The sequence below is a fragment of the Lontra canadensis genome, unplaced genomic scaffold (assembly GCF_010015895.1).
Source record: "Lontra canadensis isolate GAN:19392208 unplaced genomic scaffold, GSC_riverotter_1.0 scaffold174, whole genome shotgun sequence".
Taxonomy (NCBI): Eukaryota; Metazoa; Chordata; class Mammalia; order Carnivora; family Mustelidae; genus Lontra; species Lontra canadensis.
The window spans coordinates 543,523-556,131 of record NW_022631168.1 but is presented as its reverse complement, the minus strand read 5'-3'; the positions used below and the strand labels follow the sequence as shown (position 1 = coordinate 556,131).

The following is a 12,609-nucleotide window of genomic DNA, read 5'->3' as shown; positions in this document are numbered from 1 at the left end:
TGGAACCCCGCTGCTGCCCCACACCCGGCATTCCCAGGGCCAGCCCCAGGTGGGCAGGGGGGTTTCACAGAGCCTCTAGAAGGAAGGTGCCCCCTGACTTCTCAGGAGGAAGTGTCCTTGGCCAGGAAGGAGCTGGCAGTGGCGCAGGACTCCTCCTGGGGCCCTGGGCTGGGTGGGGCCCTACTCCGGGACCCGCAGAGCAGGCTCCGCAGCTCCGAGGAGACGCTGCTGCTGAAGAAGGCGTAGATCCAGGGGTTGGTGCAGCTGTTCAGGCTGGCCAACAACATCAGCAGCACGAAGGGGGCCTCTGTGGGGGGTGGGAGAGTCCAGGCTGGGACTGAGGGTGCCCTAGCGGAGGTGTGGCGACCCTGCCTGCTCACGGGGGAAGAGTGATCCGCGTGAGCCCGCGGGTGCTTCCGAGCCCAAGGCCCGCAGTGTCCGAGGGGGCGCGGGTGCCTCTGCGGCCAGGCCTGAGCCGTCCCCCACAGTCCTAGCCGTGGCTACACCCACCTTCCACGGGCGCCTGCGGGTCCCACGCTGCCCACAGCTGCACGAGGAAGAAAGGCGCCCAGCACAGCACGTACACGATCACAATCACCAGCGTCATCCGCACGGTCTTGGCCATGGCTGCTGACACCCGGGCCCCCTCGCTGGGACTGCCTTCCCGGTGCCCTCCCCGGCAAGCCCCGGCCCTCTCTGCTGGCCCCAGCAGCAGGCTCGCATGGATCTCACGGAAGATGAGCACCTGGCAGGCAGCGATGCCCAGGGCCGGGGCCACGAACACCATCAGAGCGATCCAGGTGACATAGGCTCGGAGGCCCCAGGGCTCCACAAAGTGGGCCCAGCAGTCATGGACCCCGCTGCCGTTACCCACGTCACGCTGGGCAAAGATGAAAAGCTGGGGCAGGCTGAGAATGAGCGAGAAGGCCCAGGCCACCAGCACCGGCCGGTTCCAGTGAGTACCACCTCCATGGCGGTAGGCCAACATGGGGCGGCAGATGGCACGGTGGCGGTCCAGCGTCATGGCCAGGATCATGTAGGACGAGGCATACATGCCCACCATCTGCAGGTACTTGACGGCCCGGCACAGGGCATCTGGCCCACGGAAGCGGTCCGTGGCATCCCATACCAGCTGGGGCAGTACTTGGAACAGAGCCACGGCCAGGTCGGCCAGGCACAAGTGGCCGATGAAGACATGCATGGGTGCCCAGCGACCCCGCCGGCCCCGGCGTGCTAGGACCCCCAGCACCAAGCCGTTGCTCAGGGCCACAGCCACGAAGACTGTGGAGAGCAGGGCAAGCTCCGCCTGGGCGAGCAGCAGGTTCCGCGTGTCCAGCAGCCCCTCGCTGCCGTTGCCAGGTGGAACAGGGGCAGAGAGGGTCCAGGGCACAGCTGGGCAAGGGGTGGAGGAAGAGGGCCGAATTAGGGGGTGTGCTGCACGGGGAGCCCTGGGCCCAAGGACATTCCAGCTGGTCAGGCAGAGCCAGGGGCTCGAGCGGCCATCAGCCTGGGCCTTCTGCTTCTCTCCGGCCTCCCACTTCCGGACTCCCAGCAGATGCCATTCCCGCCTCATGTGGTAGGGAGGGAGGGGCAGCCCCAGCCCCCAGGGAGCCTAGAGAGGAGGGGGGAGGGGTCCCAGAAAGAGGGGCTTCTCTGCTTCATCCAACCCCACTCAGCCTGCCTGGCTCATGCGGATGGAGGGGTGGGTGGGCGGATGGGTGGGGGCCCAGGGGCAGGAACCTTACCAGAGGTGGTGGACGCCGTGGGCATGATGGGGCCAGGGCAGGTGTCTCTATCGCCTGGAGGAAACATGGTATTGAGCTCAGCCTCCCGTCAGAGGGGTCAGCTGCGTTCTGTGTCTAGACAGGGGCCCCGAGAAGGGTCAGGTGACAGGGTACCTGTGTACGTGTGCGCGCGCGCTCCAGCAGTGGGGACGTGGGGCTGCAGCCCTAGCCAGATCCAGGTTGGTGACGCCTGACCACACTGAGTCAGCCACAGGCTCCCGGGCCCACTGTGCTCCCCCCGTACCAAGCCGGCTAAGACAGATGGACGAACGCATCCCAGGACCCACCCGGGCAGCCCGCAGGATCTGAGGCAGCCGGACAGACACCCCTTCCCCCCACACACCCTGAGGGAGTCCGGGAGAGGCGGCCGTGGGAGGGCAGGGGCTGGACAGGAGAGGCCAGCTTGTCCCTGGGACCCCTCGAAGCCCCTTACCTGGCTGGGCTCTCTGGGCTCCGGGCAGCTGGGCACTGGCCGGCGCGAAGGTGGCCCAGGAGCTCAGATCTGCTCTCCATCTCCTGCCCCGCCCCAGCCCGGCCTCTGGGAGTGACCTGCCCAGGAGGGGACTTCCTCTCCCTCCCCTCCCCCACGTGCCTCTCCTGGCCTCCTGCCTGTGGCACGGGGAAGTAGGCTCCTGGCCTCCTGTGCAGCCCTTCCTGTCCTGGCCCTCCCAGGTCTGTCCACGGGACTCCTTTCCCCCCACTCCTGAGGACCTGAGCCCTCCTAGGTGGGTCCCCAGCTTGGTCTGGGTGTGACCATCAAGCGGGCTCTACCCCTCCCCCCGACCCGGGCCTGCGCCTGCACCCACAGGGCCCACGCCTCCGCCCACAGGGCCCACCTCCCTCGGAAGATCAGGTCCAGCAGGACTCTGGGAGATCAGTTAGCTCAGCGGCTCCATTTTATAAGTGGGGAAACTGAGGTCAGAGATGGGTGGGGCTGACTGAAGGGCACCCCGCTTTTTCATGGCACAGCTTGACTCCTTTCTCACGCCAGGTTCTCTCTGACGTACCCGCCCGTCCTCAATTAGGGCCTCCGGAGATGAAGGACAGGAAGGGAGGGGGTGGGGCGGGTTCTAGCCGGGGCTTCTGCGCCCCAAGCGAGCCAGCTTCCTCCCCACCCTCTTCCTCTTCCCCCCACCTGCAGCTACCTGTCCTAGGGGGAGGGGGCAGCTTCAGATCTCTGTCTCTCTGTCTCTGTCTGTTCCTGTCTCTCACACACACACACACATGCACGCAACAGCCTCTGAGGCTGGGGCTTCCCCTCCAGGCGCTGGGCTCTTGCTCCTTCCTCTCCTCAGCGCCTGGCACCCCCAGCCCCTCCAGTCCATCCTTTCTGCCCTGTCCCAGGAGCCCTCTTTCCAGTCCTCTCCTGCTCTTGCTACAAATCCCGGCCCTCCTCAGCCGAGGTCCACACAGCCCAGCCCAAGGCAGCGGCCTGCACGTCTCCTAGGGCCAGGCTCCAGGCCCAGCTGGCTCTGTTTTCCTGTTTGTCCGTCTTCTCTGATGACCTGCAAGGCTAAAGGCCAAAATGGCTTCACACTGACCAGGCACAAATATAGACCCAACTAAGGCCTCCCTTTCCTGGCCAGAGAGCCTGGTGGGGGTGGGGGGTGGGGAGGGCTGGACCCTATGGGCACAGGTTGCAGAATGCTGACACCCCATGTCAGACCCCTTCAGCCCCACCCCCTAAGAACAGGAACATTCTCACTTTCTTCCCTGTAACCGCACTGCCGTTATTAACCCAGAAGCCTACAAACAACTTTTCTACTGCTGTCCAGATCGACAAAAATGATAGCGAGAGTTCTGGGCAGGATGCTAGAACAGATTTTTCATAGGAGAGCTATGAGCCAATGGTAAAAGGTCACATCACACCCAGCATCCTCTGTCATGCCCATCTGCCCTGTGCCGGGGCCTCGCCTCACAGGTGGGATGGGATCTCCCTCATCTGCACAGGAGACCCAGATGCCTTGCCCTCTAGGGCTGTGCACCCTTGTGCACACTCTGCGCAGCAATTCAGGCCTCAGCTTCTGTCTCTGTAAAATGGGAAGCCAACCCCTGAAGGCTGACGATGGTGACAGGAGGGGCAAAGACCCGAAGCCCATGAAAGGGTCTACCTTCTCTGCCCACAGGGCCTAGCAGGCCGCCCTCCCGCCAGCCGAACCCTGAGGCCACTTTCCTCGCCCTCTCTGCTCCCTGTGCTCCATGTTTCCTGTCGTTGAACCCGGGGTAAAGATCTTGGGGAAGTCCTCTCCTCTCCCCAGTGGTTCTCTCCTGGCTCCAAGAGGCAACGGGTATGTGTCCACATCCAGACCAGATGTTAAAGGGAGACCGGGCACACGGCTTGCCCCTGCTAGCCAGAACAGATGCTGGGGAACTTCAGGAGGAGCTGAGAAGCCACCAAAGCCCGAGGGCATGCCAGAGAGAGTCTGGATCCTTCGCCGAGAGCTCCTAAGGCTGGGGAGCTCGTGGCACAGGTGCAGGTGCCACATGGGCACTGGGCTGGTGGAGACACTGGACCAGGCTGGCTGAGTGCCCCCTCCTGCAGCCAGGGGCTGATCAGAGGCGACAGGCCCCAGGCAAGCCCCTGCCCCAGCGCCGCCCCCCTCATGGACTGAGAGCAGGGCACTGACCTGGGGGCCACTTGTCCCTGAGACAGGAAGGCAGGCAGGGACTGTGGAGGGGAGACAGGAGGGATCCCTGAGAGGTGTTTGGGTGTGGCACTCACCCCGGGGAGCGCTGAGAAGCTGGTTGTGAAAGGATGGAGAAGGGCTTGGTCACGGGGTGGGCCAGTTGGCCTCAGTGGGCCTCAGTCCCGGGGGCAGGACTGAGCAGACACCCCCTCCCCCCACCATGCCTCCAGGATTCCATTTGCAGAAAGGACTCTTTGGGTAGCCAAGGTGTGAGCCTGTGTGTCCCATAGCCCAGTGTCTGAGTAGGAGAGGACAGAAGGCCTCAGGCCAGGGCACTGGGCCTCCCAGTCGCCAGCCACCAGGGCAGGGGACCAGAGCTGGCAGAACACTTTGCTCGACAAATGGCCCATGCTGAGGGCCCTGTGGCCTGTGTGCAGAGGTGGAAGGACCCGGGCCCTGCCCCAAGGACTGCAGGGTCATGTGCCACTCCAGCTGAGAGGGCTGGATGCGGGGCAGCCACCACCCAGGGGAGAAATGGTGGGACCCTGTTAGCACGTTAATGGATCAGAAACGAAAGACATTTCTCAGGCCCTGAATAAACCCTTGAAGGAGCTTTCAGGGATGAGAGAGGAAGAGGAGGCAGCGCACCCCATCGAGAAGGAGCGATGGAGCCAGGAGGAGAGATGGGCACAGCTTCATTGCCCACGGCCAGGCTGGCACAGCAGCCCGAGCGTGCACTCACACCAGCTGGACCGACAGGCGAGGAGCGGGCTTGGGGGGAGCCCGACGGCAACCAGGCACCTCCGAGAGCCTCCAATGGCACGAGGGAGCCCTGGGGCAGACGTTGGGACCCAATGGGGCAAAAACGCATTTAATAAAAACACGTGGGACATGCATGGCTCGAGGGTAAGAGCAAGACACGGTGTCCACTCACCTGAGGTCCAAATTCAAGGGAACAATAGTTTTCAAAGTTAGACAAAGCCTGCTTGCCCGTTTTGGGAGGAAGGAGAGTGGTGCGTAGATTAGGAGCCCCGAAGGTGGGGAGGGGCAGGGTCCCCAGCAGGCAGGGGCTGGGAGCACCCCTCTTCTGGGCTGACGACCTTGGAGGGAGCAGAGGGCAGCTGGAGCCTGGCAACCACGATCTTTCTATTGTTATAAATTTGTCTTTTCTAGAATTTTATATAAATAGAATTGTAGAGTATGTAGTATCTCATGCCTGGGCCCATCTGTTGTATGTGTTAGGACTTTGCTCCTCTTTTGTGCCAAGTGGGGCTCTGCTGGCTGGGCCGCAGAGGATCGGCTCCACTGCTAGGTGGTGAACATGGGGCTATTGCCAGTTTGAAGCTGTCACGTACAGTGCGCAGGACCCCGTTCCTCCGGAGGACGCCCTCGGCGCTGAGAACCTGCGGGCCTACTGCTCCGCCTCTGTGCGGGCCGCTGCCTCTGTAGTCTGAACTGTTTCAGCAATATTTTACTGGGGTCTTATCTGGCATTTTCCTTGTGATGGATGATGGTCAGAACCTTCTCACGTATTTATTTGTCACTTTCTTAAATTAAAATTTTTTTTTTTTTTACTTGACAGAGAGAGAGATCCCAAGTAGGCAGAGAGGCAGGCAGAGAGAGAGGGAGAAGCAGGCTCCCTGCCAAGCAGAGAGCCCAAGAGTCTGATGCGGGGCTCGATCCCAGGACCCTGGGATCATGATCTGAGCCAAAGGCAGAGGCTTAACCCACTGAGCCAGCCAGGCGCCCCTAGTTGTCATTTTCATAACATTCTTTTTGTCAAGTCTTTTGTCAACTTTTAAAAGTTTTCCCCATTACTGAGTTGTGAGAGTTTTTTTCACTTTTAATATATTTTGGATACTTCTTCGAAAGCTCTGTGTCGCAAATATTTTCCCCAGTATGTGGTTTGCGTTTTCAACGTGGGGCTCGAACTCACCAGCCTGAGATCCAGAGTCATGTGTTCTGCCAACCAGGCACCCGTAACAATCCCTGTTAAAAAGCAAACTTTTGGGGCACCTGGCAGTGCAGTAGAGTATATGACGCTTGATCTTAGGATTGTCAGTTTAAGCCTCACACTGGATGTACAGATTACATGAAAAACATTAAAAAATAAAATTTGGGGGTGCGCCTGGGTGGCTCAGTGGGTTAAGCATCTGCCTTCGACTCAGGTCATGATCCCGGGGTCCTAGGATCGAGCCCCGCTTCGAACTCCCTGCTCAGCGGGGAGCCTGCTTCTCCCTCTCCCACTGCCCCTGCTTGTGTTCCCTCTCTCGCTGTGTCTCTCTCTGCCAAATAAATAAAACCTTTAAAAAAGAGATATTCTCCTATGATTTATTCTGCAAGGTTTATATTTCTAGCTCTAACATTTAGGCCTGTGATTAATTTCAACTTAAAATTTTTTAAAGATTTTATTTATTTATTTATTTATTTGAGAGACAGAGCGAGAGAACACAAGCAAGGAGATAATCAGAGGGAGGGGGAGAAGCACACTCCCCACTGAGCAGGGACCCTGACTCGGGCCTCGATCCCAGGACCCCGGGATCATGACCCAAGCCAAAGGCAGACATTTAACTGACTGAGCCCCAAGAGGTACCCTAACCTCAAGTTAAATTTTGTGTGTGTTATAGGTTAAAAGTTTAGGTTCATTCTTTTGCATGTGGATATCCAGTTGTCCCCACACCATGTAGTCAAACAACTGTCCTTTCCTCACTGAATTACTTTGGCAACTTTGCCACAAATGGGTCACATGTGCGGGTCTGTTTCTGGACTCTGACTTCTGTTCCGTTGATCTGTACACCTGTCCTTATACCAGTGTTACACTGTCTCGATTACTATAGATTTATAGTAAGTCTGAAATGAGATAGTATAACTTCTTCAACTTTGTTCTTTCTCAAAATCATTTTGGTTAGTCTAGGTAATCTGCATTTTCATGTAAAACTTAAAATCAGCTTGTTAGTTTCTATCGAAGGAAAAAAAATCCTGCCAGGATTTTAAAGATTTCTATTTATTTTAGAGAGGGAGAGAGAAAGAGAGCTCGAGTGCAAGGGAGGGACAGGAGGGAGGGAGAAGGAGAGGATCTTGAGCAGACTCCGTGCTGAGCATGAAGCCCGACATGGGGCTTGGTCTCACAACTCTGAGATCATGACCCGAGCCAGGATCAAGAGTCTGATGCTTAACCCACTGAGCCGCCCACGCACCCCTCCTGCTAGCACTTTAATTGCCCTTACATTTGAATCTAGAGACACGGATCTGAATCTGTCTAGAGATAGATCTTAGTAATGAGGGGTCCTTCAACCCTCGAATACGGTATTCTGCTCCATTTGTTTACGTTCCCTTAATTTCTCTTAGCGGCATTTTACGATTTTTGGCTTACAGGGTTTCCATATGTTATTAAGTTATCTGCAAGGATTTTATATCTTGGATGTTTTTGCTGAGGGTACTTTTCGGGTTTTTCTTGTTTTTTGTTTTTTTTGGTTTGTTTGGTTTGGTTTGCTTTTTAGGCGCACACATTTATGTAAGTTTTGCAAGACACAGGAAACTTGTAAGGAAATGAGGAACTGAAAATATGGTGAAAACACATGCTTTTTAATTTCTTTTTTTTTTAAAGATTTTATTTATTTATTTATTTGAAAGAGAGAGAAGGAGGGAGTGCATGAGTGGGGTGAGGGGCAAGTGGAGGGACAAGTAGGCTCTGTACTGAGCCTGCAGCTCAACGTGGGTCTCGAACTCATCACCCTGAGACCATGACCGCAGCTGAAATCAAGAATCAGCTGCTCAACTGCCTGAGCCATTCCGGTGCCCCAACCAATGGTGCTTTCAAATGTTGTGACTTGATTGTCTGTTGCCAGTATATAGATATACTACTCTTATTGTATATTGACTGTTTAAGTGTGACCTTGCTAAACCTACTCATTAGTTCCACTGGTTTTTGTAGATTTCTTAGGATTTTTTTTTACATAGATAATAATACCATGTCAAATAAAAACACATTTCTTTCTAATCTATGTGCCTTTTATTTCTTTTTCTTGCCTTATCACACTAGCTAGGCTCTCCAGTGCAACAATGAGTAAAAGGGATGAAAGATAGCCTTGCTTTGTCTCTGATCAGAAGGGAAAGGCAGTAGTCTGTCACCACTAAATAAGATGTTAACTGTGGGGTTTTCACAGACGCCCTTTACCAGGCTGAGGAAGTTTCCCTCTATTCCAACTGTACTGAGACCTTTTATCACAAGTGTTTTTCCTGCATCTATTGAGATGATCATGTGGTTTCTCTTTTTTGTTGTTAATATGGTCATTTACCTTGGCTGACTTTCAAATGTCAAAGCAAACTGGCATTGCTACTTGGTCATGATGTTTTATCTTTTTATATGTTGCTGGATGTGATTTGCTAGGATTTTGGTTAGTATGTTTGTATCATGTATATTCAGAGGCATACCAATCTGTAGTTTCCTCTTTGTGCAATGTCTTTCATTTTGGTAAGATGAGATGGGAACTGTTCCCTCTGTTTTCTGGAACAGTTTGTGTGGAAGTGCTGTTCTTTCTTCCATAACATTTGGTAGAATTCCTTAGTGAAGACATAGGCCTGGAGTTTTCTTTGTGGAAATGTTTTTAGCTACAAATTCAACTCCCTACATAGATACAGGATTATTCAGGTTAATCTATGTCTTCCTGGAAGTATTGGATAGTTTGTCTCTTTCACGGAAACCATCCATCTTGTCTACCTTGTATTGTAATGTATTGCCGTAAGTTTCCTTTACTATCATTTTTTTTTCTAAAGATTTTATTTATTTATTTGACAGGGATCACAAGTAGGCAGAGACACAGGCAGAGAGAGAGGAGCAAGCAGATTCCCTGCTGAGCAGAGAGCCTGATGCGGGGCTCGATCCCAGGACCCTGAGATCATGACCTGAGCTGAAGGCAGAGGCTTTAACCCACCAAGCCACCCAGGTGCCCCTCCTTACTATCATTTTGATATTTGTAATATTTGTACTGATAGCTTATCTTTTACTTTTTCTCTTTGTTTTTTCTCTTTCATCTTTTTTGAAAGATTTATTTATTTATTTATCAGGCAGAGAGACAGAGAGCTTGCTGCACAGGAGCAGGGGGTGTGGTAGGCTCCCTGCTGAGCAGGGATTTTTTTTTTTTTTCCCGTTTCAGGACTCTGTCCCCGGACCCTGAGGTCATGACATGAGCCAAAGGCAGAAGCTTAACTGTCTGAGCCACCCAGGTGCCCCTCTCCCTCTCTGTCTCTCTTTTTTTTAAAGATTTTATTTATTTATTTGACAGAGAGAGAGAGAGAGAGACTGCAAGTAGGCAGAGTCAGGAGGGGGCTGGGGGGAAGCAAGCTCCCCGCTGAGCAGAGAGCCTGATGCAGGGCTTGATCCCAGGACCCTGAGATCATGACCTGAGCTGAAGGCACAGGCTTAACCCGCTGAGCCACCCAGGCGCCCCGCTCTTTTCCTTTTCTAATATAGGCAGTGAATGTCAAATGAGTTCCTTTAATCACTTGTTTAGTTTTGAATTCCTAAATTTTTATATTTTATGTTTTTGTTTTATTCAATTAAATAAGTTTTTTCCCAATAGATGAGATTTAACTTGTGATTTCTCCCTTGATTCATGGTTTATTTAAAAGCATATTTTTTCATTTCCAAATATTTGAAAATTTCCTAGATACTGTTTTGTTATTGATTTCTGATTCAACATCACTGTGGTCAGAAATCCTACTTCACAGATTTTTAGTCTTTGTAATTTACTGAAATTTCAATTTATTGAACTACTGCCCAGAATGTAGTCTGTGTTGGTGAATGTTACGTCCACACTTGAGAAGAACGTGTATTTTCCTGTTATTTTCTCGATGTACTAATATCAATTAGTCACTTTTGTTGATAGTGTTGTTCAAATCTTACTGATTTCTTTTCTAAACTATGTTTGGGGATTTATCTATTTCTAGAAACTTCATTGCTGTAAATTTTTGTCTTGTATTTTTTTATTTTTTTTTTTAATTTTATTTATTTATTTGACAGACAGAGATCACAAGTAGGCAGAGAGACAGGCAGAGAGAGAGGAGGAAGCAGGCTCCCTGCTGAGCAGAGAGCCCGATGCGGGGCTCGATCCCAGAACCCTGGGATCATGACTCGAGCTGAAGGTAGAGGCTTTAACCCACTGAGCCACCCAGGCGCCCCTGTCTCGTATTTTTTTTAAGACTTATTATTTATTTGACACAGAGAGAGAGATCACAAGTAGGCATAGAGACAGGCAGAGAGAGAGGGGGAAGCAGGCTTTCCACCAAGCAGAGAGCCCGATGTGGGGCTCAATCCCAGGATTCCGAAATCACAATGTGAGCCGAAGGCAGAGGCTTAACCCACTGAGCCACCCAGGTGCCCCCTATTCATTTACTTTTAAAGACTAGTTGGGGCGCCTGGGTGGCTCAGTGGGTTAAGCCTCTGCCTTCGGCTCAGGTCATGATCTCAGGGTCCTGGGATTGAGCCCCGCATCGGGCTCTCTGCTAGGCAGGGAGCCTGCTTCCTCCTCTCTCTCTGCCTGCCTCTCTGCCTACTTGTGATCTCTCTCTGTCAAATAAATAAATAAATAAATCTTTAAAAAATGATTGTCTCTTTGATTGTTTGTCCTTCTTCATCTCTCTTAATACCCTTTGTCTTGAATTCCGTTCTGATACTAGTACTGTCAGAGCAGCTTTCGTATGCTGAGTGTGTGTGATACAGCTTTTTTCTAGGCTTTCACTTTCAGCTCTTTGGTGTCTTTATGCTGAAAGGACGCTTCCTGTAAATAACATGTAGCAATTTTATCTAGCCTGACAGTGTCTGCCTTTTAACTGGTGCATGTAGCACACTGTTTTTCAAAGGTAGCCCCAACAGCATCTCTCGTTCTGCTGTTCTGGAACCTTGCCATTTTGCCATCAAAAGGTAGAATTGGGGGCATCTGACTGGCTCAGTCAGTGGAGCACGTGACCTTGATCTTGGGGTTGTGGGTTCGAGCCCCACATTGCGTGTAGCGATTACTTAAAATCTTTTTCAAAAGCAGGTCGAACTTAACCCTTCTCCCCTATAATTGGCAGACTTGTGACTTCTTTGTAATCAACGGGACCGCTCCGTTCTTCTGCCCTGCATCCGCACTTCGGCACCGCTAGCACAGCAATACCGCAGAGAAAATACGTCAGCCCACCTACACTGCCTCCAGGCTTTCTTGGTGAAGTCTGCAGAGAAGAGTTGGTGGGTGAATGCGAGCTCTTTGTGTCTGAGACCCCTCGGGATTCAAAATGTCATGCCATTCCATATGTCACCTTTAAAGTGTTAATAGTTCCTGTTTTCTTACACGAGTCTATGGCAGTCTCCTCCTGCTATTGCCACCGTCGCCACAGATAAAGGTAACAACGGCTCTTTTTCCTGGGAAGGGCCTGCTATTTTATACACTTGGACCCACTTTTGGGGGCAATTTCAGCTCCTTCATGGGCTCAAAAGAAAAAAAAAATCTGTGCTTTTGTAGTTTTCCTGCTTCTAAGAGCTAGGGATGGAAGTGGTGTTGTCTTTCTAATTTCCTACCACAGAAGGCTCTCATGGGTTCTTTGACTCTTCCTTTTTACAGCACCCTGTTCTTCTTTCATGAATATTCATCTATTATCTCCCTGAGGAAATGAAGGAGTTTTTAGGAAAACTCCTCGGGGACTTTTTAAAAAGATTTATTTATTTACTTACTTATTTGACAGAGAGAGCACAAGCACAAGCAGGGGCAAAGGGAGACAGAGAAGCTAGGTCCCCGCAGAGCAGAGACGATGCAGGGCTCGACCTCAGGACCCCAGGACCATGACCCAAGCTGAAGACAGACACTTCACCCACTGAGCCACCTGGGTGCACCTCCTCAAGGAATTTTAAGAAAATCCTTCCCTCATGATCCCATTTCCCACAAACTGTCTTCCCCTTCATTCTGATTCTCCGTCTTTCATGGTTGCACATGAGGCTTCCTCTGATGCTCACTGATCCTTGCTTGTTGTCTCATATTTAAGAATATTGGTTGGATGGCATGCCCGGGTGGCTCAGTCATTAAGCGTCTGCCTTTGGCTCAGGTCATGATCCCAGGGTCCTGGGATGGAGCCCCATGTTGGGTTCCCTGCTGCACGGGAAGCCTGCTTCTCCCTCTCCCTCTCCCCCTGCTTGTGTTCCCTCTCTTGCTGTCTCTCTCTCT

The 12,609-nt window shown here is 52.5% G+C and overlaps 1 protein-coding gene across 1 annotated transcript; it reads right to left on the bottom strand.

Moving 5' to 3' along the window:
* Positions 1-21: 21 nt before the first annotated feature.
* AVPR2 (arginine vasopressin receptor 2) lies at positions 22-2,429 on the bottom strand. The gene is made up of 4 exons (XM_032846376.1): positions 2,218-2,429; positions 1,746-1,799; positions 511-1,392; positions 22-307 (listed from the first exon to the last, which is right to left on the bottom strand). The coding sequence occupies exons 2-4, from the start codon at positions 1,768-1,770 to the stop codon at positions 102-104; spliced, it is 1,113 nt and encodes a 370-aa protein (XP_032702267.1). The 5' UTR covers positions 1,771-1,799; positions 2,218-2,429; the 3' UTR covers positions 22-101.
* Between the last annotated feature and the right edge of the window lie 10,180 nt (positions 2,430-12,609).

Coding starts and splice junctions, on each gene's coding strand:
- AVPR2 (XM_032846376.1), bottom strand. CDS start 1,770: ATGCCCACGGCGTCCACCACCTCTG. Junction 1,393..1,745: donor CACGGCGTCCACCACCTCTG/GTAAGGTTCCTG, acceptor CCCCTTGCCCAG/CTGTGCCCTGGACCCTCTCT. Junction 308..510: donor CCCGCAGGCGCCCGTGGAAG/GTGGGTGTAGCC, acceptor CACCCCCCACAG/AGGCCCCCTTCGTGCTGCTG.